Source organism: Stegostoma tigrinum, chromosome 6, assembly GCF_030684315.1.
Source record: "Stegostoma tigrinum isolate sSteTig4 chromosome 6, sSteTig4.hap1, whole genome shotgun sequence".
NCBI lineage: Eukaryota > Metazoa > Chordata > Chondrichthyes > Orectolobiformes > Stegostomatidae > Stegostoma > Stegostoma tigrinum.
The window spans coordinates 85,090,626-85,115,541 of record NC_081359.1 but is presented as its reverse complement, the minus strand read 5'-3'; the positions used below and the strand labels follow the sequence as shown (position 1 = coordinate 85,115,541).

Genomic DNA, 24,916 nt, shown 5'->3' with positions numbered 1-24,916 from the left:
AGAGGGAATAAAACAATGTCACAATTTTCCACTGCTAAATCCTATCCAGGATCCATATCTTAAGACAGTATTGGAGATTGATGATTGCATCCAAGGTACTGTCTCAAGTAACAACTTAGGGATATAACTAGAAGGCCTCTAGCTCTCATCAACAGTAATATCATGTTGTACACGAAGTGTGTGTGTGTGCTGGGACTGGGGAGGTGATTGGACTCCAGTGAAGAAGCATTGTGGCTTATGTCTTACTGTGCACAAATGACAATGATATTCTCTAAATCCGTTCTAATGTGTTTAAATTTTTATGCTAATCACATAGACTGCCTTAAGATCTACAGAACAATGATTTTTCACTGACTTCTCTGGCTGGAGTACAATTGAAGGATCACAGATTAACAATAGAGTTTTTCATCAACACAACCAGAGGCTAAGATTCTATCAGTTTAATACATTTCTTTGAAGTTAACAAAGGAACCAGACATAAGAAGCTACATATCCGTACTTTATTTGAAAATCAATATTACAAAATTTGGTCAAATACCAGGTTTAATACATTGAAAGTAAAATTCACCTTTTAGATATCCCCAGTCCCAGCACACACACACAAAAATCACGTCTGAAGTTATTTAATACATTTAATAATCTAATAAACATTGAATTTCTAGAAATTCAAAGGTTCTCTTTCCTAATCAAATTCAATTTCAAACTGAATGAATGTAACAGTTTACTGCAGTGTCTCATACCTGAAAAGCATCTGGGAATTAAACATCATGCTTGCTTCTATAAAACAGTATTTGTATTCGATATGGATGCCATAATTATTTATTTATTTATCATAACAGAAGACTGGCTATGTGAATGTAAAAGAGGAAAAACCTATTGAAAATTGTGAGGAAGATGATGAAAAATTTTTTTCCTGAGAAGTATTGTTTCTACTAGAAATTTCTGCATTGTGATTAATCACGTAGTGCCTGCAGCCAACTTTGGCCTTGTTAATTTAAAATAAGAGTCTGGAGTGAATGAAAATCTCCTTGATTTTAAGAATTAGCAGGATTTGCAAGATGACAGCATCAACAATCTCTACCACGCAGAAGGACAATAACAGGTACAGAGGACTACCACACATGGACACTCCCCTCTAAGGTCACTCACCATCCTGACTTCAAACTATATTGTCATTCCTTCACTGGCGCTGGGTCAAAATTTTAGAATTCATTTCCTAACAGTACTTCCGACACACCAAGGACTAAGTAGTTTAAGATAGCAATACATCACTATCTTCAGGGCAATAAGGGTTTGCAAGAATTTTTGGCCTAGCCAGCAATGCCCATGTTCCCTTGAACAAATATTTTAAAAATGCACAGTTCAAACCTTAAGTTCTGAATGAGCTTTGACACAGCAGAAATCAGCTCAGATTTTGCAATTTGCTTTAAGATTTAAAAAAAAAGGCAGTGCTTTTCTGTAGCAATGCATGACTTATTGTTACAAACTCTACTGGCATCCTGTAACCCAAGTGCTTTCCAATATGCAGTATCAACCAATAAAGGTATTCTTGAAATCCCAACATTCTTCCACGCTATTCTATTTTCAGAAGCCAAATAACCACTCTTCTTTTAAATATACCTTTTAAAATCTACTTGCTAATCCAACTCTTCTCATTTTTGCTTGCTCAGGATCCTCTACATTTTCTACCTCAGATGACTTCATATACAGCATTATGAAAGCAAGTTTTTGTGCACATTGATGGTACAGGAGCAACAGAGCTTTATTTTACACTGAGCCACTCAATCCACTTTGAAAATATCCAGCGACAATACTGGGTCCTGTAATAGTAAACTGCTCCATTTTATACCATCATCCCTCAACCTCATCTTAATTCAGAGTCAAATTTCCAGTCAGGAATTTTCAAAATATCCAAGTTTTGGAAATATGTACGGTACTTTTAACACAAAAAAAATCCAAAGACTTTCATGTGGCAATATCACAATCATCTCACTTAGTTCAGAACATTCTTTTTCAAAACAGTGTTAGAAAACACTAGTCTCATAGTAATGAAGTAAAACCGCTCAACTATGAAAACCTTCACAAGTGACTTACAGAAGTTTCACTAGCATCATCCTCCTGTGCATCCTATTTGCAAAGAAATCATCACATTGGTGATTCTGGAAACTGCTGCCTTTGAGCAAGGGCCTTGTTGCTCAGTAATCGTTGCTGCTGTTGTAGAAACTGGACAACCTCTGGACTTCTCAATAATGACTAAAAATAAATATAATTACATTACTCATCAAAAAATGTCAAATACTGTTGCAGTAATAATATTTTTGTACTCTATTACAAATTTTAAAAATCTAAGTAGAGTTTTTGTACTGCAAGCTTCTCATCCAACATTTCACAGCAAAAGCCAAATTCAGCCCTACCACGATCACAACAGAAAGCCAAGCTTGAACAGCACGATTGGAAAATAAATGCTAGTGTTACAGCCACATTTCTGATTGAACTCTTCAAACTTTCTGAAAGCAAAATTACTATTTGTTAAAAAAAATCAAAAACAGTGCTGGGACCCAGTCCGCAAACATGCATGAGTTGTGACATTTTCATTTCTTTACTAGCTGATTGATTATTATGGCAAATTGCACTCTTAAAACAAATTACATGGAGGAACTATTCAAAATATTAAGAACAGCATTTTTGGTCCAGTAATGTGCACAACATTTTTTAAAAATCTTAGCAGCACAGACCATTCAGTTCAAAAGAATAGTGTAGCTTTCCGTACCTGACACAAACCTGCCACATTAGTTTATAGCATTGTAACACCACCTTCAATTTCTTTCTCTCTCAAGTATCATCCAGTTTAGCCTTACATTGCATCAACAAAAGGCAAGTATCAAAATAAACCAAGGTGTCCAAATCTTTTCAGAGTGAGCTTCAGAACAAGAGTGCAACCTGTACAGTTAGGACCTCCGATTTCATGCAGTTATCCTCCCATTAGAATATGTGCATTAGGATGGATATCACAGCATAGTAACAGTCACATGTCCCCAGTCAAACTTGCACATCAGGAATGAACATCTAATCAAGATGTTTTTCATTGTATTCATTCATTTTATGTGGGTACTGCTGACTAGGCCACCATTTATTGCCACACCACCCGAAGGAATTGATGAGCTGCTTTCTTGAATCACTGCAATCCCTGTGATGGAGGTACTCTGGCAGTGCTGTTAAGGAGTGCCAAGATTTCAACTCATTCACAGTAAAAGAATACGAGAATACTTTCACATCAGGATGCTTGGAGGGAATTTGCAGGCGGTGGCAGCGTTCCCATGCATCTGTTCTCCTTGTCCTTCCAGGTGGTAGAGCTCACAGGATTGGAAAACGCTGTCAAAAGAGCCTTGATTAGTTGTTACAGTGCAGCATGTAAATGAGATACACTGCTGCAACATTTCTCAATGGAGATGGACATTGCCTGGTACTTGTGTGGCATGAATGTTACTAGCCACTTATCAGCTCATACATTTATGCATATGGATCTGACTTTTAGTTAAGTGACAATTTTGTTCCAGATTATCATTTCTGAAAGCATTTACATCATAAAGGTAAAAGTCTGTATTTGCTGAGCTTTTCCTATAAACAAGGATATAAACTAGGTACAAATTTCAACTAGTGGAGAGCTTTCCTCCCAATTCCCATTGACTTCAATCTTGTAGGGCTCCGTAGGTCACTGTACTGGAACAAATTAGCTTGAGGCACAGGCTGTTCTGCAACACAAGTCTTCAGCACTTTTGCCAGGCCCATAACCTTTGCAGTATACAGTGCCTTCAGCCACTTCTTCAAATCAAATGATTGAAACGAACTGGCTGATGACTACAAGAGGATGTCGAGACTGATCACTGAATCAGCACTTCTAGCTGAAGATGGATACAAATGCTCCAAGCCTTGTCTTTTACATTGAGGCACTGGGTTCCCTATTAATCTGGATGCAAATATTTGCAGAGTCGCTTCCTTAATTATCCAGAATTATTCACAACTGGATGCAGCAGATCTGCAGAGCTTAGATTAGATCTATTGGTTGTGAGATTGTTTGTTCCAACTATTGCATGCCGCTTCCACTGTTTTGACATACAAGTAGATCTGTACTGTATCTTCATCAGGTTAGTATCTCACTTGTAGATCATGGAATTCCTATTCTGACAGCATTGAGAGTGTTCCCACATCCCAAGGACTGTAGTGATTCAAGGCGCCCGTCCAGAGCAATTAGGGTTAGGCAATAAATGCTGGTCTAGCCAGGGATGCCCACATCCCATGGACATGCAAGAAAAATTTTTTCCAAGTTTATATCACCTAGGGCTGGTTCAAAATTTTTGGCACATTTACTCCCTTAAGAAATTTTTCTTGTTAATCCAGGTTTCTACTGATTACCCTCATATTCCTCAGTTAAATGTTGCTTATTAATATTAGTAATTTTTGTGAAATTTTAAAATTAATTAGCTGCTTTTTCAAACTTTATGCTCACAATCATTTCTGAATAGTTGAATAAATTAAATTAATCCATCATTTGTTGAATTAATGATTCCCAAAGCAAATTATCTAAGTTGCTCATAAAAATAATTTTTCTAAAACTTATGTTTACCGATTGATTTTTAGCCATGGAGATGAAGGAGGCTCCAAGTTTTATATTTATCTATGCTAGATAATTGATTCCAGCCAACCAGATTGGCAGGAATTAAGGTGCTAAACTGGTCTTAATTGGACAAATTTCAGAGGAAGAAATGAGAACAAAATAGACAGCTTACCAGAAACCCTGTTTGCTGTCCAGAATCTGGACCACACTTCAAATGGATTTTCTTGTGATCCATGTCTAACCTCACCAAAAGAACCAACTATAGATCCAGGGGAACAGTACGGAGGGTCATTCCAGTTGCTAGACTTTTCCACTACTTGACCATGACTGACAGCCTTGAAGACGGCCATTTGTAGCCTAAAGACTTTCCTTGACTGGTGGATATATACAGTAAAAATCAAACAAGATGCTAAAGTCTTCACCTACTTTTACTGTATGCTTCTTATAGGTGATTGAATCTCATCAGACTGATTTAATCCTGGTACCTTCCCCAGATTGAAGAGGCATTAGTTGCACTAGTCTATTTCTGTGCACCCAACTCCATGCAAACACATTCAACTAAATTCGGTTATTCAAGAGGCTAATGTTGAAAAGGAGATATCTACAAGTCAGCCATTTAATCAAAGGTTCTGAGACTGTACTGCTAAAGTTACTGCAGAAAAACAGGAGAATCCTTGTAAAAATTCAACTATCCTCATCAGCTGCAGAATATTGAATTTTCCTTGGAGTTTGCATCACTTCGACTTTGAATTTATGATGTTAATACTTCACAATTTCAAGCATTTATTACTGATTGTATTTTGCAGACTGGGTACACCCAAGCATAACAGATTAGATCAGCAACTGACACATACACAGATACTGAATAGTATCTCCATAAAGTGAAAACTGAAAACAGAATCATATTTGAACAGAGTAGTATGACAAGAATTTATCACTTACAAAAAACAATACACATTGTCCTCAAAATAAAAGAATGAAATAATCCCATCTTGCTGTGTAAAATATAGGAATATTAAACCAGCACAGAATTTCTTCATCACACAGGAATCAAATACAGCAGACACAGTTATATCAGATAAATAAAACAAATGCGACCTTCACAAGAATACCTGTTAGCTGTCTGCCCACATTTCGGCAAAATTGAGGGATTGATAAAAACACTCACCAATCGCTTTTGGCTTAAAACTTGCTCAAGGAGGCTGGCTTTACGGCTCGTTTGATGCACTATCATACACCTCAAACGCTGTTTGCTGGCAGAGGTAGGTCTTTCATCTGTATCATCCTGTGGAGAAATGAGGATACATAAATGCTTTACAATTGAAAACAGCACATGCCACTAAACATCCCATTTAGTCATTGCTTCAGACCATAATGACCTTTCACTGATCTCTATCAAGGAAAGCAATCTTGTTATCTCTTCAGAACCTGAAATAACCCATTTTTCCAAATACTTCAAAATGTAAATCCTCAAAATATCAAAAAATGAAATGGCTTCAAAGCAGTGATATTTTGCACTACACGTTCCTGAAAGTGCAGGGTTTAAATGATGTGACACTGTCCAGAAGAGGGCATCTGGGATATGAACGATTAAGGCAAGCACTGTAAACTCCTTTAAACAATTTAACATCATAAAGACCAAGAAGACTGTAAGTTGGAAATCAATGTCAAATCTGGTGTAGGAAGAGAAATTAAGATAGGAAAGACTTTTTAAAAACATCACCAACAATTAAACTTGAAGGAACGAGGCACCGCATTTTAATTTTTAGTGCCAGAGATTATGAATGGCAATTAACACGTAATGCTTTTAACTGAACGCTTACACTTAGAATCGCTAGACCAAGATATCTGTAGAGTTTATTGCCATGTAAATAAATAACAAATGTGAATTTATGTACAACCTTTCACCTTTTTGGCATATCCCAAAATACTTCACAAACAATTGATGTACTTTTGTTACGAAGGACATGGGCACCCAGTTTCCATACAGGTCTCAAACAGCATTTTAATAATAAGCAGATTCTTCTTTTAAAGTGATGTTGGTGAGGGTCAGGATACAGGAGAATGCTACTGCTCTTATCTGAAATCGATTAGACTAGATTAGATTACCTACAATGTGGATTTGTGGGCATTTTTTAAAAAATTCACCTCAGACGGCAGAAAATACCTTGGCTTATTGTTTCAGCTAAAAAGGCAAATGCATAATGTTCAATGCATGTCAGTGGTAAGGAAATCAAGGAAAACAATTAAACAAAGCAAACAGCTGAGTGATGCACCTCAGATATAATATTTAGCTTTCATATTGAACAATGCTTTTTTTGCCCCTTATCTGAAGGCGTTTATTATTTCAACATAAATAACACCAAACATCTGTGGCCTCATTTTGACTACGGAACCTGATGCCCAAATTGACTTAAAAGGAGAATTGTTCAATGTTGCTTCACAGTTAGTGCTAACCTGAACAACTGGCGAGAAAATCAGTTCAATAAAGCAATTCAAGATGTGATCATGAAAATTGTTGGATTAAAATACTGCATTCAGAAAAGCAGTAAACACTTTTTTTGTACGGTGCAAGGCAAAGTGGACATTTTGGTGAACCAGGCAGGTGGATTGCAGCAGTTCAAGAAAGCAGCTCACCATCACCTTCTCAAGGACAACTAGAGACAGGCAATAAATGCTGGTCAGCCAGCGACACTCACATCCCACAAGTGAAAAAAAAATTCAAATAAAAATTATAACTATAAATTAATACTGGAAACAAAGAAATGCAACATTATTATTCACAAGATTATTTGAAGTTACATTCATGCTTACGCATTTTTGGTTTAAAGTTACTGAGATTGAGACCTCATCACTATTGAAAAAAACCACTGACCAAGTTCAACTCTTGGTCAGGCTGGAGTATTGGGTGATATTAATGCACAACAGCTAACTCAACAAGCCTGAGCTGGAAGGATTAAAGGACGATGGTATTTAACTTAATTTGTACTCCGGCACATGCTGATAAAAAGCAAACATTATAAAGAAAAGCATTTACATTTAAACAGTATCATGTATTACATTTCACTAGCGGTCTGAAGGCACCTTACAGCACAACCAATAAATTATTTTAAATATGCCACAGTTTAGTGATCACAAGATCAAATCTCACTATTGCAAGAAAATGAATTCAACAAATCAGCTTCTCTATGGTCAGATGTCATTAAAAGTTTCTGCTATCATAACAATAAGAAACAATAGAGGTACATAACAATAAGAAACAATACCGGTACCTACTTCCATCTTTCCTACTATTTGGCCTCAACAGGGAAAATGAGGGAAATGGAAATATTATTCACTAAAGTCATAGAGCTGCACATCATGCAAACAGACCCTCCTGTCCAACTCATTCATGCCAACCAGGTATTCTAAATTAATCTACTCCCTTCGGCCAGCATTTGGCCCGTATCTCTCTAAATCCTTCCAATTCACATACCCAACCTGATGCCTTTTAAATGCTGTAAATGTACCAGCACCACTTCCTCCAGCAGCTAATTCCATACACACACCACCCCCTCTGTGAAAACTTCACCCCTTAGGTCCCTTTTAAATCTTTCCCCTCTCACCTTAAATCTATGCACTCTAGTTTTGGACTCCCCAACCTGGGGAAGACCTTAGCTAATCACCCTATCTAAGCCCCTCATGATTTTATAAATTTCTACAGGGTCACCCATCAGCCTCCAACATTCCAGGGAAAATACCTTCAACCTATTCAGCCTCTTCCTATAGTTCAAACCCTCCAAACTTGTCAATATACTTGTAAATCTTTCCTGAACCCTTTCAAGTTTCAAAACATCCTTCCTACAGCAGGGAGACCAGACTGGAATTCAGTATTTCAAAAGTGGCCTAGACAATATCCTGTATAACCACAACGAGACCTCCCAACTCCTATACTAAATGCACTGGCCGGTAAAGGTAAGCATACCAAACACCTTCTTCAACTATCCTGTCTACCTATGACTCTATTTCAAAGAACTATGAACCTGAACTTCAAGGTCTCTTTGTTCAGCAACAGTCCTCATCAAGTGTATAAGTCCTGTCCTGATTTGGCTTTCCAAAATGCACCACCTCATATTTACCTAATTTAAACTCTATTGGCCACTCCTTGGCCCACCAGCCCATCTGATCAAGGTCCCATGGTACTCCGAGGTAACATTGTTGGCTGTCCACGACACCACCAACTTTGATGTCATATGCAAACTTATTAACCATACCTCCTTTAATCACATCCAAATCATTTATATAAATGACAAAAAGCAATGGACCTAACACCCATCCTTGCGACACACTACTTGCCACAGGACTTGCCACAGGCCTCCAGTCTGAAAAGCAACCCTCCATCATCACTCTCTGCATCTTCAGTCGTTACAAGTTATTATATTAATATAGACAGAGAGTAGTAAAAAGGGTAGGATAGTGGTGAAAGAGTTTGTGTGTGTTTGAGAGTTTCTAGGTCAGTGTGTTTCTAGTGTAACCAATCTTACTGTGGGGAAGGTAATCGATTGTCAGCAGGAGGCCATTCAGGGAAGAGTGATCATAACATCATAAGTTTTGTGCTAGTTAACAGAAATGGCGCAATTCAGAGTAAAAATAACCAGTTGGGAGAAAGACCAAATTCAATGGGGTTGAATAGATCTGACCCATTAAACTGGGAACATGCAATTCTGAATTTGGTGATATGTCATGAGACAAAGTGATCAGGGAGCTCAAGATGCAAGAAACCTGTGGGGGCAGTGACCACAATATGACAGAATTCACTGGAGAGGGAGAAGCTGGAATAAGACGTAATGGCATTACAACTGAGTAAAGTTAATTGCAAAGACATAAGAGAAGAGCTGTCCAGAGTTGATTGGAAGGTTAGCCTAGCAGGGAAGATGTTGGAACAGCTATGGCAGGAGCTTCTGGGAGTAATTTGGGAGGCAGAAATTAATCCCAAGGAAGAAGAAACATGCTATGAGGAAGATGAGGCAACCGTGGCTGACAAGGGTAATCAAGGATAGCATCAAAGCAAAAGAGTGTACAACATGGTGAAGATTAGTGGGAAGCCAGAGGATTGGGAAGCCTTTAAAATCCAGCAGAGAATAAATTAAAAAAGCAGTAAAGGGGGAGAAGACAAAATTGAGATGAAGCTAGCGAGTAATTTAAAAGAAGACTGCAACAGTTTTTTTAGATATAGAAAAGTGACAGAGGCAAGTGTAGACAATGGATTGCTGAAAAATAAGTTGGAGAAATAGTAATGGAGATCAAAACATGTGGAGGAACTGAATAGGTACTTTGCATCAGTTTCCACTGTGAAAGCACCAGCAGTATACCAGAACATCAAGACAGAGGGCATTACTAAGGAGAAAGGGCTAGAGAAACTGAAAGGTGTGCAGGTGGATAAATCCTTCAGGCCAGATGAACTAAGCAAATTCTGAAGGAAACAGACACTAATAATGGTGTTTCAAAAATCACTGGAGCAGGGTTCCAAAAGTCTGGAAAATGACTAATGTAACACCCTTGATAAAGAAGGAAGGGAAGCAGAAGACAGGATAATACAGAGATAGTAGGAACTGCAGATGCTGGAGAATCTGAGATTGCAAGGCGTAGAGCTGGATGAACACAGCAGACCAAGCAGCATCAGAGGAGCAGGAAGGCTGACGTTTTGAGCCTAGACCCTTCTTCAGAAATGCCATGAAAATACAGGCCGGTTAACTTGACCTCAGTCATAGGTAGATTTTAGAGACCATTATTAAGGATAAGATTGTGGAGTACTTTGAACTCCATGGTAGAATAGGGCTGAGTCAGCACACTTCATCACAAAGGTCATGTATGACAAATCTGAGGAGGTAGCAAGCAAGTTAGACAAAGGAAATCCAGTAGATGTAGAGTCATAGAGAAGTACAGTACAGAAACAGACCCCTTGGTCCAACTTGTCCATGCCAACTTGAAATCCTAGACTAGTCTAGATCCAACTGCAAGCATTTGGCTCATATCCCTCTAAACGCTTTCTATTCATGTGATCATCCAGATACCTTTTAAACACTGTAATTCTACCAGTCTCCACCACCTCCTCTGGCGGCTAATTCCTTACATGCACCATTCTCTATGTGAAAAGTCCCTTTTAAATCTTTCCACTCTCACCTTAAACCTATGCCCTGTAATTTTAGATTTTCGTCCCTGGGAGAAAGACCTTGGTTATTCACCCTATCCATGCCCTCATGATTTTATAAACCTCCAACACTCCAGAGAAAATAACTCCAGCCTATTCAGCCTCTCCTTATAGCTCAAACCCTCCAACCCTGGCAACATCCTTGTAAATCTTTTCTGAACCCTTTCAAGTTTCACAACATCTTTCCTATAGCAGAGAGACCAGAATTGAACACAGTATTCCAAAAATGGCACCCTATATAGTCGTAAAACAACTTCCCATCTCCTATACTCAATGCAGTGACTAATAAAGGCAAATATGCCAAAGCCTTCTTCACTACCCTCTATGCCTGCAACTCCACATTCAAGGAACTATGAGTCTGTGTCCCAAGATCTCTGTTCAGCAACATTCCCCAGAACTTAATCAAGTATATAGGTCCTGCCTTGATTTGCTTACCAAAATGTAGCACCTCACATTTCGTGATCTATTTGGGTTTTGAGAAGGCATTTGACGAGGTGTCACACAGAAGGCTGCTAAATAAGACAAGAACCCATGGAGTTTAAGGCAATGTATTGCATGGTCAGAGGACTAGCTAACTGGCAGAAGGCAGAGATTTAAGATAAAAGGGTGTGTTTCAGGGTGGCAACTGGTGACTTGTGGAGTTTCACAGGTGTCAGTGTATGGACCACAACTGTTCATGTTATATGTTAATGATCTGGGCTAAGGAACTGAGGGTATTGTTGCCAAGTTTGCAGATGATACACAGATAGTCAGAGTAGTGTTCAGACACTGCTCACAATGTTCTAAATGTGGTCTTACCATAGCCTTATACAACCTCAGCAGTATATCTTTGCTCTTATATTTTAGTCCTCCTGAAATGAATAGTACAACTGTATGTGCCTTCCTAACCACCAACTGAGCCTACACAGTAACCCTCAGATAATCTTGAACTAGGACTCTTAAGTCCCTTCGTGCTCAGATTTCCAAAGCCTTTCTCCATTTAGAAAATGGTCTATGCCTCTGTTCTTTCTACCAAAATGCATAACCTCAGTTTCCCACATTGTATTCCCTTTACCACTTCTTTACTCATTCTCCTAGCTCATTAGCAAACTTAGCAACAATGCCCTCAGGTCCTTCATCTAAATCATTAACATAGAACATGAATAGTTGCGTCCTCAACACTGATCTCTGTGGAACTCCACTAATCCACTTCTGCTTTTATTCTTATGGCCAAAGGACTGCATCTCAGTAGGAAACTGAGAAACGTTTCATTGAACACATAGAATCCCTACAATGTGGAAACCGGCCATTCAGCCCAACATGTCCACACCAAATCCCCGAAGAACATTCCACCCAGACCCAAACTCATACCTCCCACAGCCAATCTACATATCCTTGGATACTATAGGCAATTTAACATAGCTAATCCACCTAACCTGCACACCTTCAGACTGCAGGAGGCAACCCCAGCAGAATCCCATAGACACAGGCAGACTGTGCAATCTGAGACTGGAACTAAACCTGGGTCCCTGGCGCAGTGAGGCTGCAGTGCTAACCACTGAGCCACTGTGCCACCCAAGAGAGAATTAGAATGGAAATAAAGCCCAAAATTAACTGTTAGCACAGCTTAGGTATTTTATGCTCATATAAGTTTTGTTTACGCTGACCATAGCCTGAATGCTCTTCTTCTTCTTATATTTGTCTTTGTAAGTTTTGTTGCGGTGTTTTTTGCACATCCAAGGTTTCCTAGGTTTAGCCACCAGGTTAGTGGTTTCGTTACAACCTTGGTAAACACATTTCCTGAACTCCATATCGCTGTGGCCGCCTTCTTCCTCCTCTTCTTCATCCTCCTCCTCCTCTTCTTCCTCATCTTCCTCGTCATCTTCTAACTCCTCCAACTCCTCCTCTTCTTCTTCCTCCTCCTCCTCCTCCTCGTCGTCGTCTTCGTCGTCGTCGTTCTCTTCCTCTTCTTCCTCCTCCTCCTCCCCGTTAGCCTGCCTCGGGCTCCCTGTGTTAACAGGAGGCTGCACGGCCTCCTCCGCTCCTCGGTCCTGACCAGTTTCGAAGACAGCCGCGTTCACAGCCACCGTGGTCACCTCCTGGTAGTTGGCGCTGTGAGGGGACACAGTAGTCGTCGTGGTCACTGTTGCATCTTCGCTGCTAGGATCGCACACGCTCTGACCCTCACTCATCCCGAATCACACACCGCCAATTCCCAGTGTAAACAAGCCACAGCACAGGCCCAGCCTCCGCACACCACGGCGCATACCCAGAGGGCAAATCCAGCCCATAGCCGCGCTGCGTCGGATCACTCCCCGCCCCTATCCATTACTCACCAATCAGATGCGGCGTTCTCGAAGATCACGTGGTACTTACACGCACTCTGGATGGCGGCCATCTTTGTAATGGAGAAGAGATAACGGTAACTGCAGATGCTGGAGAATCCGAGATGATAAAGTGTGAAGCTGGATGAACACAGCAGGCCAAGCAGCATCTCAGGAGCACAAAAGCTGACGTTTCGGGCTGAGACCCTTCATCAGAGAGGGGGATGGGGAGAGGGTTCTGAAATAAATAGGGAGAGAGGGGGAGGCGGACCGAAGATGGAGAGAAAAGAAGATAGGTGGAGAGTAGAGTATAGGTGGGGAGGTAGGGAGGGGATAGGTCAGTCCAGGGAAGATGGACAGGTCAAGGAAATTGGGATGAGGTTAGTAGGTAGGAGATGGAGGTGCGGCTTGGGGTGGGAGGACGGGATGGGTGAGAGGAAGAACAGATTAGGGAAGCAGAGACAGGTTGGACTGGTTTTGGGATGCAGTGGGTGGAGGGGAAGAGCTGGGCTGGTTGTGTGGTGCAGTCGGGGGAGGGGACGAACTGGGCTGGTTTTGGGATGCGGTGGGGGAAGGGGAGATTTTGAAGCTGGGGAAGTCCACATTGATACCATTAGGCTGCAGGGTTCCCAAGCGGAATATGAGTTGCTGTTCCTGCAACCTTCGGGTGGAATCATTGTGGCACTGCAGGAGGCCCATGATGGACATGTCATCTAAAGAATGTGAGGGGGAGTGGAAATGGTTTGCGACTGGGAGATGCAGTTGTTTATTGCGAACCGAGCGGAGGTGTTCTGCAAAGCGGTCCCCAAGCCTCCGCTTGGTTTCCCCAATGTAGAGGAAGCCACACCGGGTACAATGGATGCAGTACACCACATTGGCAGATGTGCAGGTGAACCTCTGCTTAATATGGAAAGTCATCTTGGGGCCTGGGATAGGGGTGAGGGAAGAGGTGTGGGGGCAAGTGTAGCATTTCCTGCGGTTGCGGGGGAAGGTGCCGGGTGTGGTGGGGTTGGAGGGCAGTGTGGAGCAAACAAGGGTGTCACAGAGAGAGTGGTCTCTCCGGAAAGCAGACAAGGGTGGGGATGGAAAAATGTCTTGGGTGGTGGGGTCGGATTGTAGATGGCGGAGGTGTCGGAGGATGATGCGTTGTATCCGGAGGTTGGTGGGATGGTGTGTGAGAACGAGGGGGATCCTCTTTGGGCGGTTGTGACGGGGGCGGGGTGTGAGGGATGTGTTGCGGGAAATGCAGGAGACGCAGTCAAGGGCATTCTCGACCACTGTGGGGGGAAAGTTGCGGTCCTTGAAGAACTTGGACATCTGGGATGTGCGGGAGTGGAATGCCTCATCGTGGGAGCAGATGCGTCGGAGGCAGAGGAATTGGGAATAGGGGATGGAATTTTTGCAGGAGGGTGGGTGGGAGGAGGTGTATTCTAGGTAGCTGTGGGAGTCGATGGGCTTGAAATGGACATCCGTTACAAGCGGGTTGCCTGAGATGGAGACTGAGGTCCAGGAAGGTGAGGGATGTGCTGGAGAATGGCCCAGGTGAGCTGAAGTTTGGGGTGGAAGGTGTTGGTGAAGTGGATGAACTGTTCGAGCTCCTCTGGGGAGCAAGAGGCGGCGCCGATACAGTCATCAATGTAACGGAGGAAGAGGTGGGGTTGGGGGCCTGTATAGGTGCGGAAGAGGGACTGTTCCACGTAACCTACAAAGAGGCAGGCATAGCTGGGGCCCATGCGGGTGCCCATGGCCACCCCCTTTGTCTGTAGGAAGTGGGAGGAATCGAAAGAGAAGTTGTTGAGGGTGAGGACGAGTTCGGCAAGGCGGATGAGGGTGTCGGTGGAGGGGGACTGGTCGGGTCTGCGGGACAGGACGAAGCGGAGGGCCTTGAGGCCATCTGCATGCGGAATACAGGTGTATAGGGACTGGACGTCCATGGTGACAATGAGGTGTTGGGGGCCAGGGAATTGGAAGTCCTGGAGGAGGTGGAGGGCATGGGTGGTGTCACTGACGTAGGTAGGGAGTTCCTGGACCAAAGGGGTGAAAATGGAGTCCAGATAGGTGGAGGTGAGTTCGGTGGGGCAGGAACAGGCTGAGACAATGGGTCGACCAGGGCAGGCAGGTTTGTGGATTTTGGGAAGGAGATAGAAACGGGCCATGCGGGGTTGGGGAACAGTGAGGTTGGAGGCTGTGGGTGGGAGGTCTCCTGAGGTGATGAGGTCATGAATGGTGTTGGAGATGATGGTTTGGTGCACGCCCTCCACCTCCTCCAGGACTTCCAATTCCCTGGCCCCCAACACCTCATTGTCACCATGGACGTCCAGTCACTATACACCTGTCTTCGGCATGCAGATGGCCTCAAGGCCCTCCGCTTCTTCCTGTCCCGCAGGCCAGACTAATCCCCCTCCACCGGGACCCTCATCCGCCTAGCCGAACTCGTCCTCACCCTCAACAACTTCTCTTTCAATTCCTCCCATTTCCTACAGACAAAGGGGGTGGCCATGGGCACGCGCATGGGCCCCAGCTATGCCTGCCTCTTTGTAGGTTACGTGGAAAAATCCCTCTTCCGCACCTGCACAGGCCCCAAACCCCACCTCTTCCTCCATTACATTGATGACTGTATCGGCGCCGCCTCTTGCTCCCCAGTGGAGCTCGAACAGTTCATCCACTTCACCAACACCTTCCACCCCAATCTTCAGTTCACCTGGGCCATCTCCAGCACATCCCTCACCTTCCTGGACCTCTCAGTCTCCATTTCAGGCAACCCGCTTGTAACTGATGTCCATTTCAAGCCCTTCGACTCCCACAGCTACCTAGAATACACCTCCTCCCACCCACCCTCCTGCAAAAATTCCATCCCCTATTCCCAATTCCTCCGCCTCCGCCGCACCTGCTCCCACGATGAAGCATTCCACTCCCGCACATCCCAGATGTCCAAGTTCTTCAAGGACCACAACTTTCCCCCCACAGTGGTCGAGAATGCCCTTGACTGCGTCTCCCGCATTTCCCGCAACACATCCCTCACACCCCGCCCCCGCCACAACCGCCCAAAGAGGAACCCCCTCGTTCTCACACACCACCCCACCAACCTCCAGATACAACGCATCATCCTCCGACACTTCCGCCATCTACAATCCGACCCCACCACCCAAGACATTTTTCCATCCCCACCCTTGTCTGCTTTCCGGAGAGACCACTCTCTCCGTGACTCCCTTGTTCGCTCCACACTGCCCTCCAACCCCACCACACCCAGCACCTTCCCCTGCAACCGCAGGAAATGCTACACTTGCCCCCACACCTCCTCCCTCACCCCTATCCCAGGCCCCAAGATGACTTTCCATATTAAGCAGAGGTTCACCTGCACATCTGCCAATGTGGTATCCTGTATCCATTGTACCCGGTGTGGCTTCCTCTACATTGGGGAAACCAAGCGGAGGCTTGGGGACCGCTTTGCAGAACTCCTCCGTTCGGTTCGCAATAAACAACTGCACCTCCCAGTCGCAAACCATTTCCATTCCCCCTCCCATTCTTTAGATGACATGTCCATCATGGGCCTCCTGCAGTGCCACAATGAGGCCACCCAAAGGTTGCAGGAACAGCAACTCATATTCCGCTTGGGAACCCTGCAGCCCAATGGTATCAATGTGGACTTCCCCAGCTTCAAAATCTCCCCTTCCCCCACCGCATCCCAAAACCAGCCCAGTTCGTCCCCTCCCCCCACTGCACCACATAACCAGCCCAGCTCTTTCCCTCCACCCACTGCATCCCAAAACCAGTCCTACCTGTCTCTGCTTCCCTAACCTGTTCTTCCTCTCACCCATCCCTTCCTCCCACCCCAAGCCGCACCTCCATCTCCTACCTACTAACCTCATCCCACCTCCTTGACGTGTCCGTCTTCCCTGGACTGACCTAACCCCTCCCTACCTCCCCACCCATCCTCTCCACCTATCTTCTTTTCTCTCCATCTTCGGTCCGCCTCTCCCCCTCTCCCTATTTATTCCAGAACCCTCACCCCATCCCCCTCTCTGATGAAGGGTCTCAGCCCGAAACGTCAGCTTTTGTGCTCCTGAGATGCTGCTGGGCCTGCTGTGTTCATCCAGCCTCACATTTTATTATCTTGGTTTCTCCAGCATCTGCAGTTCCCATTATCACTGGTCCCTCAGCCTCCGCTTGGTTTCCCCAATGTAGAGGAAGCCACAACGGGTACAGCGAATGCAATATACCTCGTTGGCAGATGTGCAGGTGAACATCTGCTTGATGTGGAAAGTCATTTTGGGGCCAGGGATGGAGGTCAGGGAGGTGGTGTGGGGGCAAGTGTCGCACTTCCTGTGGTTGCAGGGGAAAGTGCCGGGTGTTGTGGGGTTGGAGAGGGGTGTGGATTTCGTTGTTGCAGGATGGTCAGTTGTTGTAAGCATTCCTGTTAGGCTTCATAGTTCATCACTTCTAGAAATTTATAAAATAATGGGAGGAATGGATGGAGTTAATGATAACACGGTGTAGAGTTGGATGAATACAGCAGGCCAAGCAGCATCATAGGAGTTGTCTTTTTGCTAGGATGAGGTATTTAAAGACTGGGGTCACATATTAAGATGGGAGGAGACAGATTTAGAAAAAAGACGGGAGGGGTAAAATTTCTACACAGGATGGTTCACGTGTGGAATGAACTTCCTGAGGAAGTGGGTACAATTTCAACATTTAAAAGACATGTGGATAAGTACATGACTAGGAAAGGTTTGAAGGGATATGGGGCAGGACCAGGCAGGTGGGGCTAGTTTAGTTTGGGGTAAAAACCAAAAGAACTACTGATGCTGTAAATCAGGAGCAAAAACAGAACTTGCTGGAAAAGTTCAGCAGGCCTGGCAGCATCTCTGAAGAAAAGGATCAGAGCTAATGTTTCGGGTCTGGTTCTGAGGAAGGGTCACCAGACCTGAAATGTTCGTTCTGATTTTTTTTTTCTTCACAGCTGCTGCCAGACCTGCTGAGCATTTCCAGCAACTTCTGTTTTTGCTCCTAGTTTGGGATTATGTTCCGCATGGACTGGTTGGACCAGAGGGTCTGTTTCTGTGCTGTATGACTCTGTGACAATGACCTCTATTTGTATGTTCTCAGTATCTGTGCTGTGTGAAGCTGTACCTGATATAGCTCAGGATCATCAGGCATAGCAATCTGCACATGTTGCAGGGAAGTATTGAATTCAAAAAGTGGCTGGCTTCTGCTTTCTCTGAAATTCTCGTAATGTGCCCTGCCAACACCATTCCAAATAGGCTCCAGGTCACAGTCATGAGTGATTAATAATTGAAAGTTAATTTCAACTATGTCAACCACCTTCATAAATTGCCTGCAAGTGAACTTGTATTGGAGGAATGAACACCCAAGAGATCATGATCCAGTGGCCAGTTCACCAAACAGAATGTCTTTGTGTATATGGCTTTCGTTCATCTAGTCACCACAACTGAGCCAGAGCACACGTTATTGATTTGGTAATGTATGTACGGTGATGGAGTTAGCACAAGGGTCATTAACACCCTTGTACGTTTTAAGTTCCTCTTGTAACTTCCTATTTTGTCCTGTGTCTTGTTCGTTGGCTCCTCAGGACACTACTTTTTAAGATAGTGACTGGGACATTGCTGGTTTCCTCTTGTTGCTGCCCATTTTGGAATTTGAACCTGAGCACTTAGAGGAAACTGAGTAGCGCAGCACAAGTATTAAGATGGCAGTCATGGTCTGGCAGGCCTTGGGTGGGAAGGAGGGACAAAAGCAGAGGTCAGAACCTGAGCCTCAAGTTGGATCCAACTTTACTAGCATGTGAGTCAGTGACTGGAGTGGGCCAGGATAGGGGTTGGGCAGACCGTATAGTGATAGGGGCCTGCTGAGTTAGTTAGTTAATGGGGGTGACACTGTCTTAAGGGGAAGAGGGTGAGATGCTGCTGAAATTGTGGGAATTGAGAAGAGGTTTTTGATATTGGCAAAGTGCAGAGCATCGAGGAAACAGTGCATGTGTGATGAGGAGGCAGATTGTAGGAAAAGTATATTATGTTTGGAATACTGCAAGTGTCATGTTTTCGTTGTTGAATAATTTCCAAATCTGACATTCATGCAGTCATGAATGGTCTTGGACAATTAAACAACTCACTGGAGGAGGCTCCACAAATATCCCGATCCTTAATGATGGAAGACCCCAACAAGTCAGTGCAAAAGATGAGGCTGACACGCTCCCAGCAAGTTTCACCCAGAAGGGCTGAGTGGACAATCCATCTTGTCCTCCTCCAGCAGTTCCCAAAATTATGGATACCAGTCTTCAGCCAATTCGATTCACTTGGCATCATGTTGAGAAACAGTCAGAGGCACTGGATACTGCAAAGGCTAGTGACACTGAAAAAATTCTAGCAACACTATAGAACTTGCTGCTGTCCTAGTCCCGCTGTTCCAGTACAGCTTCACCACTGGCATCTACCCAACAATGTGGAAGATTACCCAGTTGTATCCTTTGTACAAAATGCAGGACAAATATAGCCTGGCCAATTACTGCATCGTCAGTCCACTCTCAAGCATTAGTAAAATTTTAGAAGGTGTCATCAACAGTGCTATCAAGCAGCACTTGCTCAGCAATAACCTGCTCACTGATACCCAGTTTGGGTTTTGCTAGGCCCACTTAGCTCCTAACCTCAATTGGTTCAAACATAGACAAAAGACCTGAAATAATGTATTTTACATCACAACTGCATTCAACCGAGTGTGGCACTAGGGACCCTGAGCAAAACTGGGACCAATAGTATTGGGTCAAACTGGTTAGAGTCATACCTGCCATATAGGAAGATGGTTGCAGTTATTGAAGGTCAGCCATCACAGCTCCAGAATATTTCCATAGGAGTTCCTCAGGGTAGTGTCCTAGGCCCAACCATCTTCAGCTGCTTCATCAATAACTTTTCCTCTATCATAAGGTTAGAAGTGTCGATGTTTGCCAATAATTGCACAATATTCAGGACTATTCACGACTCCTCAGATATTGAAGCATTCCCTGTTTAAATGCAACAAGATCTGGACAATATCCAAGCTTGGGCTGACAAGTGGTAAGCAGCAGAAATGCCAGGCTATGACCATCTCCAATAAGAAACAATCTAATCACTGCCCCTTCACATTCAAAGGCATTACTGTCACTGAATCCCCACTGTCAACATTCTTGGCAGTATCATTGATGAAAAACTCAACTAGGCCCACCACAGAGATACAGCAGCTACAAGAGCAAGTTAGAGTCTATGAATACTGTAGCGAGTAAGTCATGCCTAACTCCCCAAAGCCTGACCATCTAAAAGTCTGGAGTGTGCCTGAATATTCCCCATTGCCTGGGTGAGTGCAGTTCCAACAACACAAAGGAAGCTTGAACCCATCCAGGTCTCACTAACTTGGTTGAACTTTTTTGAAGAAGATTGATGAAAGCAGAGAGGTGGACATTGTCTATATGAACTTAAGTAAGGCGTTCAACAAGGTTCTACATGGTATGCTAGTTAGCAAGGTTAGATCATGTGGAATACAGGGAGATCTAGCCATTTGTATACAAAATTGGGCCTAACGTAGGAGTCAGAGGGTGGCGGTGGTGGAGGGTTGCTTTTTGACCTGTGACTAGCAGTGTACTGCAAGGATTAGTGCTGGGTCCACTGCTGTTTGTCATTTGTGTAAGTTACTGGATGTGAATATAGGAGGTATGGCACCAATTTTGGTGGTGTACTCATTGGTGAAAAATGTTACCACAGAGCACAACTCTTGATTAGATTGGCAACTGGCTGAGGAGTGGCAAATGGAGTTTAATTTAGATAAATGTGAGGTGCTGCATTTGGTAGATGAAATTAAGGCAGGATGTATGCACTTAATGGTAACACTCTGTGGAGTGTTCCCAAACAAAGAGACCTTGGGGTACAGGTTCATAGTTCCTTGAAAGCAGAGAAACAGATAGAAAGTGTAGTGAAAAAGGCATTTGGTACACTTGATCAGTGCATTGAGTATAGGGAGGTCATGTTGTGGCTGTACAGAAAATGTGTTAGGCCACATTTGGAATACTGTGCTCAGTTCTGGTGTCCCTGCTGTAGGAAAGATGTTGTGAAACTTAAAAGGGTTCAGAAAAGATTTACAAGGATGTTGCCAGTGCTAGAGGGTTTGAGCTATAGGGAGAGGCTGAATAGGCTGGGGCTATTTTCCCTGGAGTGTCGGAGGCTGAGGGGTAACATTATAAAAGCTTATAAAATCATGAGGGGCATGAGCAGGGTGAATATTCAAGGTTTTTCCACAGTCTAGAACTACAGGGAACAGGTTAAGATGAGAAGGGAAAGATTTAAAAGGGACCTGAGGGGCAGCTTTTCCACCAGAGGGTGGTGCATGTATAGAGTAAGCTGACAGAGGAGGTGGTGGACGCTGATACAATTACAACACTTAAAAGGCATTGGATAGTTATATCAATAAGAAGAGTTTAGAGGGATATGGGCCAAATGGGCCTAGATTAATGTAGATTATCTGGTTGGCATGGATGAGTAGGACCAAAGGGTCTGTTTGCATGCCGTACTATGACTTCTCTATGATCTATGATCTCTATGACTTTACGATAGCCTGCTTGATTGGCATCACATCCCCAAGCATCTTGACCCTTCACCACCGATGCTTAACAGCAGCAGTGTGTACTACCTACAAGTAGCACTGCAGAAATCCACCGAAGATCCTTAGACAACACTTTCTAAACCCACAACTACTTCCATCTCAAAGGATATGTGCGGCAGATAGGTGGGAATGACATGTGCAGCAGATAAATGGGGAACACCATCTGTAAGTTCCCTTCAAAGTCACTCACCATCCTGACTTGGAAATATATCACCGTTCCTTCACTGTCACTGCGTCAAAATCCTGCAGTTCCCTTTTAAGGTAGTTGGGTGTCAACATAACACGTGAACTGCACTGGCTAAAGAAGACAGCTCACCAATACCTTCTCAAGAGCAACTAGGGAAGGGCAATAAATGCCAGCCCAGACAGTGAAGCCCACATCCCACAAGTGAATAAAGAAAATCTCCTGAGAAACCAATTCCGTTATTGTGTAGACAATTATTACACCACTCCCTCCTCCTCCTTCAGCTTTCCTTCTGGGTGACTTACTTTGACTCTGGTGATGGCGGGTTCTGTGGTGGTTGAATCGACCAATCCTGAAGCCTTAGAATCTGCCACAGGTTGGGGAGGTGGTACTTGATGAGGTCGATTGGTGGAAACCAGGTGAGTGGGACTCTCTGATCGTGTGCATTCTTTTCGCTGTTTGCGCTTGGCTCCATGTACTCCACTCAGTGACTTTCAAAGTGGTTGGTGCCTTTCGCAGATGTGTCTTCTCCAGTTTGTGCATTATAGAGCATGTTGGTGGATATCTTTCATTTGTTTAGGGAGGCATTCAGGATGTCCTTGTAGCATTTAGTCTGCCTTCTTAGTGATCACTTAACATTGTGTATTTGGAGTAGAGCATTTGTTTAGGGAATCTTATTTTAGCCATACCAACAATGTGGGTCAACACACTGCAACTGGTTGTGTGTGACCATTGATTCAATACTAGGGATATTGGCCTGGAAAATGTGGTTTGCATCGTTACACCTATCCTGCCAAAGGCTATGCAGGATTTTGTGAAGGCAGCACTGGTGATAATTCTCTAGGAATTTGAAGTTTCTAATATATATGGTCCACTCTTCTGATGCATACAGCAGATTGGGACTGTGACTGTTCTGTAGACCATGAACTTGGTGCAGGGTTTCAGCTCTTGGACTTTGGTGCACTGGAATCAGTGTTGGATTTCATCATCAATTCTCTCATAACCTTAGTGAATGCATTGACAGTGGTTTGTAGGTTGACTTCTGAGTATATACGCATACAGGCATCATTGGTGTATTGCAGCTCAATGACAGAAGTTGAGGTGGTCATGGTTCTAGCCTGGAGGTGTATTATGTTGAACAGTTTCCCTCTTGTCCCGTAGGTTAGTTCCACTCTGGCTGGGAGTTTCATGGAAATGGGGTGGAGTGTTGCAGGGAAGAAAATTGTTAATGCAATGTTGTAGCGCCTTTTGACATCAGGTTGCACTCGTACTGGATTTGTGGTGGATCCATAGGTGAGAATCATGGCTTGCATGTTATCATGAAGCTGGTGAAGAATGGTGATGAATTTCTGTGGGCAGCTGACTTTCCAAAATTCCTCAGAGTTGACAGAGTCAAAGGCCTTTGTGAGATTGAAGAAGACCATGTACAGAAATTGGTGCTGTTCCCTGCACTTTTCTCGGATTTGGAGCACACTAAAAATCTTGTCCATTGTATTACTTAACAGGTAGAAGCCATGTTTTTTTTATTCTCTCGTGGGACATGGGCATCACTGTCTGGCCAGCATTTACTGCCTGGCCGTAGCTGCCCTTCAGAGGGTGATGGTGCAATGCCTTCTTGAACTATGCAGTCCATGTGCTGTAGATAGACCCACAATGACATTAGGGAAGGAATTCCAGGATTTTGACCCAACAAAAGTGAAGGAGCCGTAATATATTTCCAAATCAGGATGGTGAATAGCTTGGAGGGAAACTTGCAGGTGGTGATGTTTCCATGTATCAGCTGCTGTTGTCCTATAGCCATGGATTCGGAAGGTGCTGTCTAAGGATCTTGGACAAATTTCTGTAGCGCATCTTGCAGATCTTACACATGACTGCTACTAAGACCCTGGGAGAATCTCTTCAACAGGAAGAGGTGGTTGATAAGGATTCTAATGATTATTTTTCCTGTGGTGGACAGCAGGGAAAACCCTTCTGTAATTTCTACAGTCAGACTGGTTTCTTGAAGATGGTCACAGTGGCATCCCTAGGATCTCCTGACATGCTTTCTTCCTTCCAATCAAGGGTTGTGAGGTTGTGGATTTGCGTCAAGAGTGCCTCTTTGCTGCATTTTAGTACTTCAGCAGAGATTCCATCTGTGACAGAGGTGGTGCTGTTTTTCAGAGGTGGCATAGCTGTCTTGATCTCACAGCAGGTTGGAGGTATGCTGAGATGGTATTAATTAGTGTGTTGCAGGATGATGTTGAGAGCACTTGTGTTGAAGGCTGTGTTTGATTGAGGGGGTCCTTGAGGTGCTCTCCAGCTTCTAGATTACTTCCAAGTCTTTGATGTGTGACTCTTATTTTTATAAACCCTAGATCACTTTCATGGTGATGAAGAAGCCGCTCACATCGTGGTTGTTGATGAGTTGCTGCGTCTCCTGGGCTCTTTCAACACACCATCTATTCTTCAGATCACAGGTTCTGTGTTGCATCTTGGCTTTCAGTTCTCTGTAGGCTTGTTCCTTCTTGTTCAAATTTTGGTGGAGCTGCCAGTTCAGAAATGCCTTACATTTATGGTCTAGGGGATCGTGGATCTCCTGATCATTCTGGTTGAACCAGTCTTGGTGTTTCCTGGTTGAGAGGCTGAGCATTTTCACACAGGTGCTGACTCTGGTGGTTATTAGAATGGACCAGGTGCAGTGAACACTCTGGCCAGGCACAATGGTTGTTGCCAGGTTGGCTGTGAGAATGCCTGAGTAGGTCTTTCTTCTGAGAGTCTTTGGGTGCAGCAACATTGAGTCTCCTCCAGCAGAATTCTTTCTGCTTTTTCTGGTTTGGGACCAGGTTGATGGAGATGGTAGAATGGATTACTCAGTGGTCAGTCTAGCAATTGTCAACTCCAGTCATTGAATGGGTGATGGGGACATCTTTGTAGTGTCTCAATTGAATGATGATGTAGTGTGTTAGGCAGCAGTGCAGGACTGTTGTAATGAGGTCTTGTGC

General features: G+C 43.8%; 1 protein-coding gene across 1 annotated transcript; it reads right to left on the bottom strand.

Annotated features, from left to right (window-relative positions):
* Nucleotides 1-486: 486 nt before the first annotated feature.
* On the bottom strand, nucleotides 487-13,065 carry rfxap (regulatory factor X-associated protein). The gene is made up of 3 exons (XM_048533498.2): nucleotides 12,452-13,065; nucleotides 5,784-5,900; nucleotides 487-2,253 (listed from the first exon to the last, which is right to left on the bottom strand). Exons 1-3 carry the CDS (start codon nucleotides 12,974-12,976, stop codon nucleotides 2,146-2,148), a joined length of 750 nt encoding a protein of 249 aa, XP_048389455.2. The 5' UTR covers nucleotides 12,977-13,065; the 3' UTR covers nucleotides 487-2,145.
* Nucleotides 13,066-24,916: the final 11,851 nt, after the last annotated feature.

Excerpts from the sequence above, each read along its gene's own strand:
- rfxap (XM_048533498.2), bottom strand. The coding sequence starts at position 12,976 with ATGAGTGAGGGTCAGAGCGTGTGCGATCCTAGCAGCGAAGATGCAACA. Across the intron at positions 5,901-12,451 it reads AGAAGAGCATTCAGGCTATG|GATGATACAGATGAAAGACC; the intron begins GTCAGCGTAAAC and ends ATTTCTCCACAG. Across the intron at positions 2,254-5,783 it reads TTTTAAGCCAAAAGCGATTG|TCATTATTGAGAAGTCCAGA; the intron begins GTGAGTGTTTTT and ends ATTTATTTTTAG.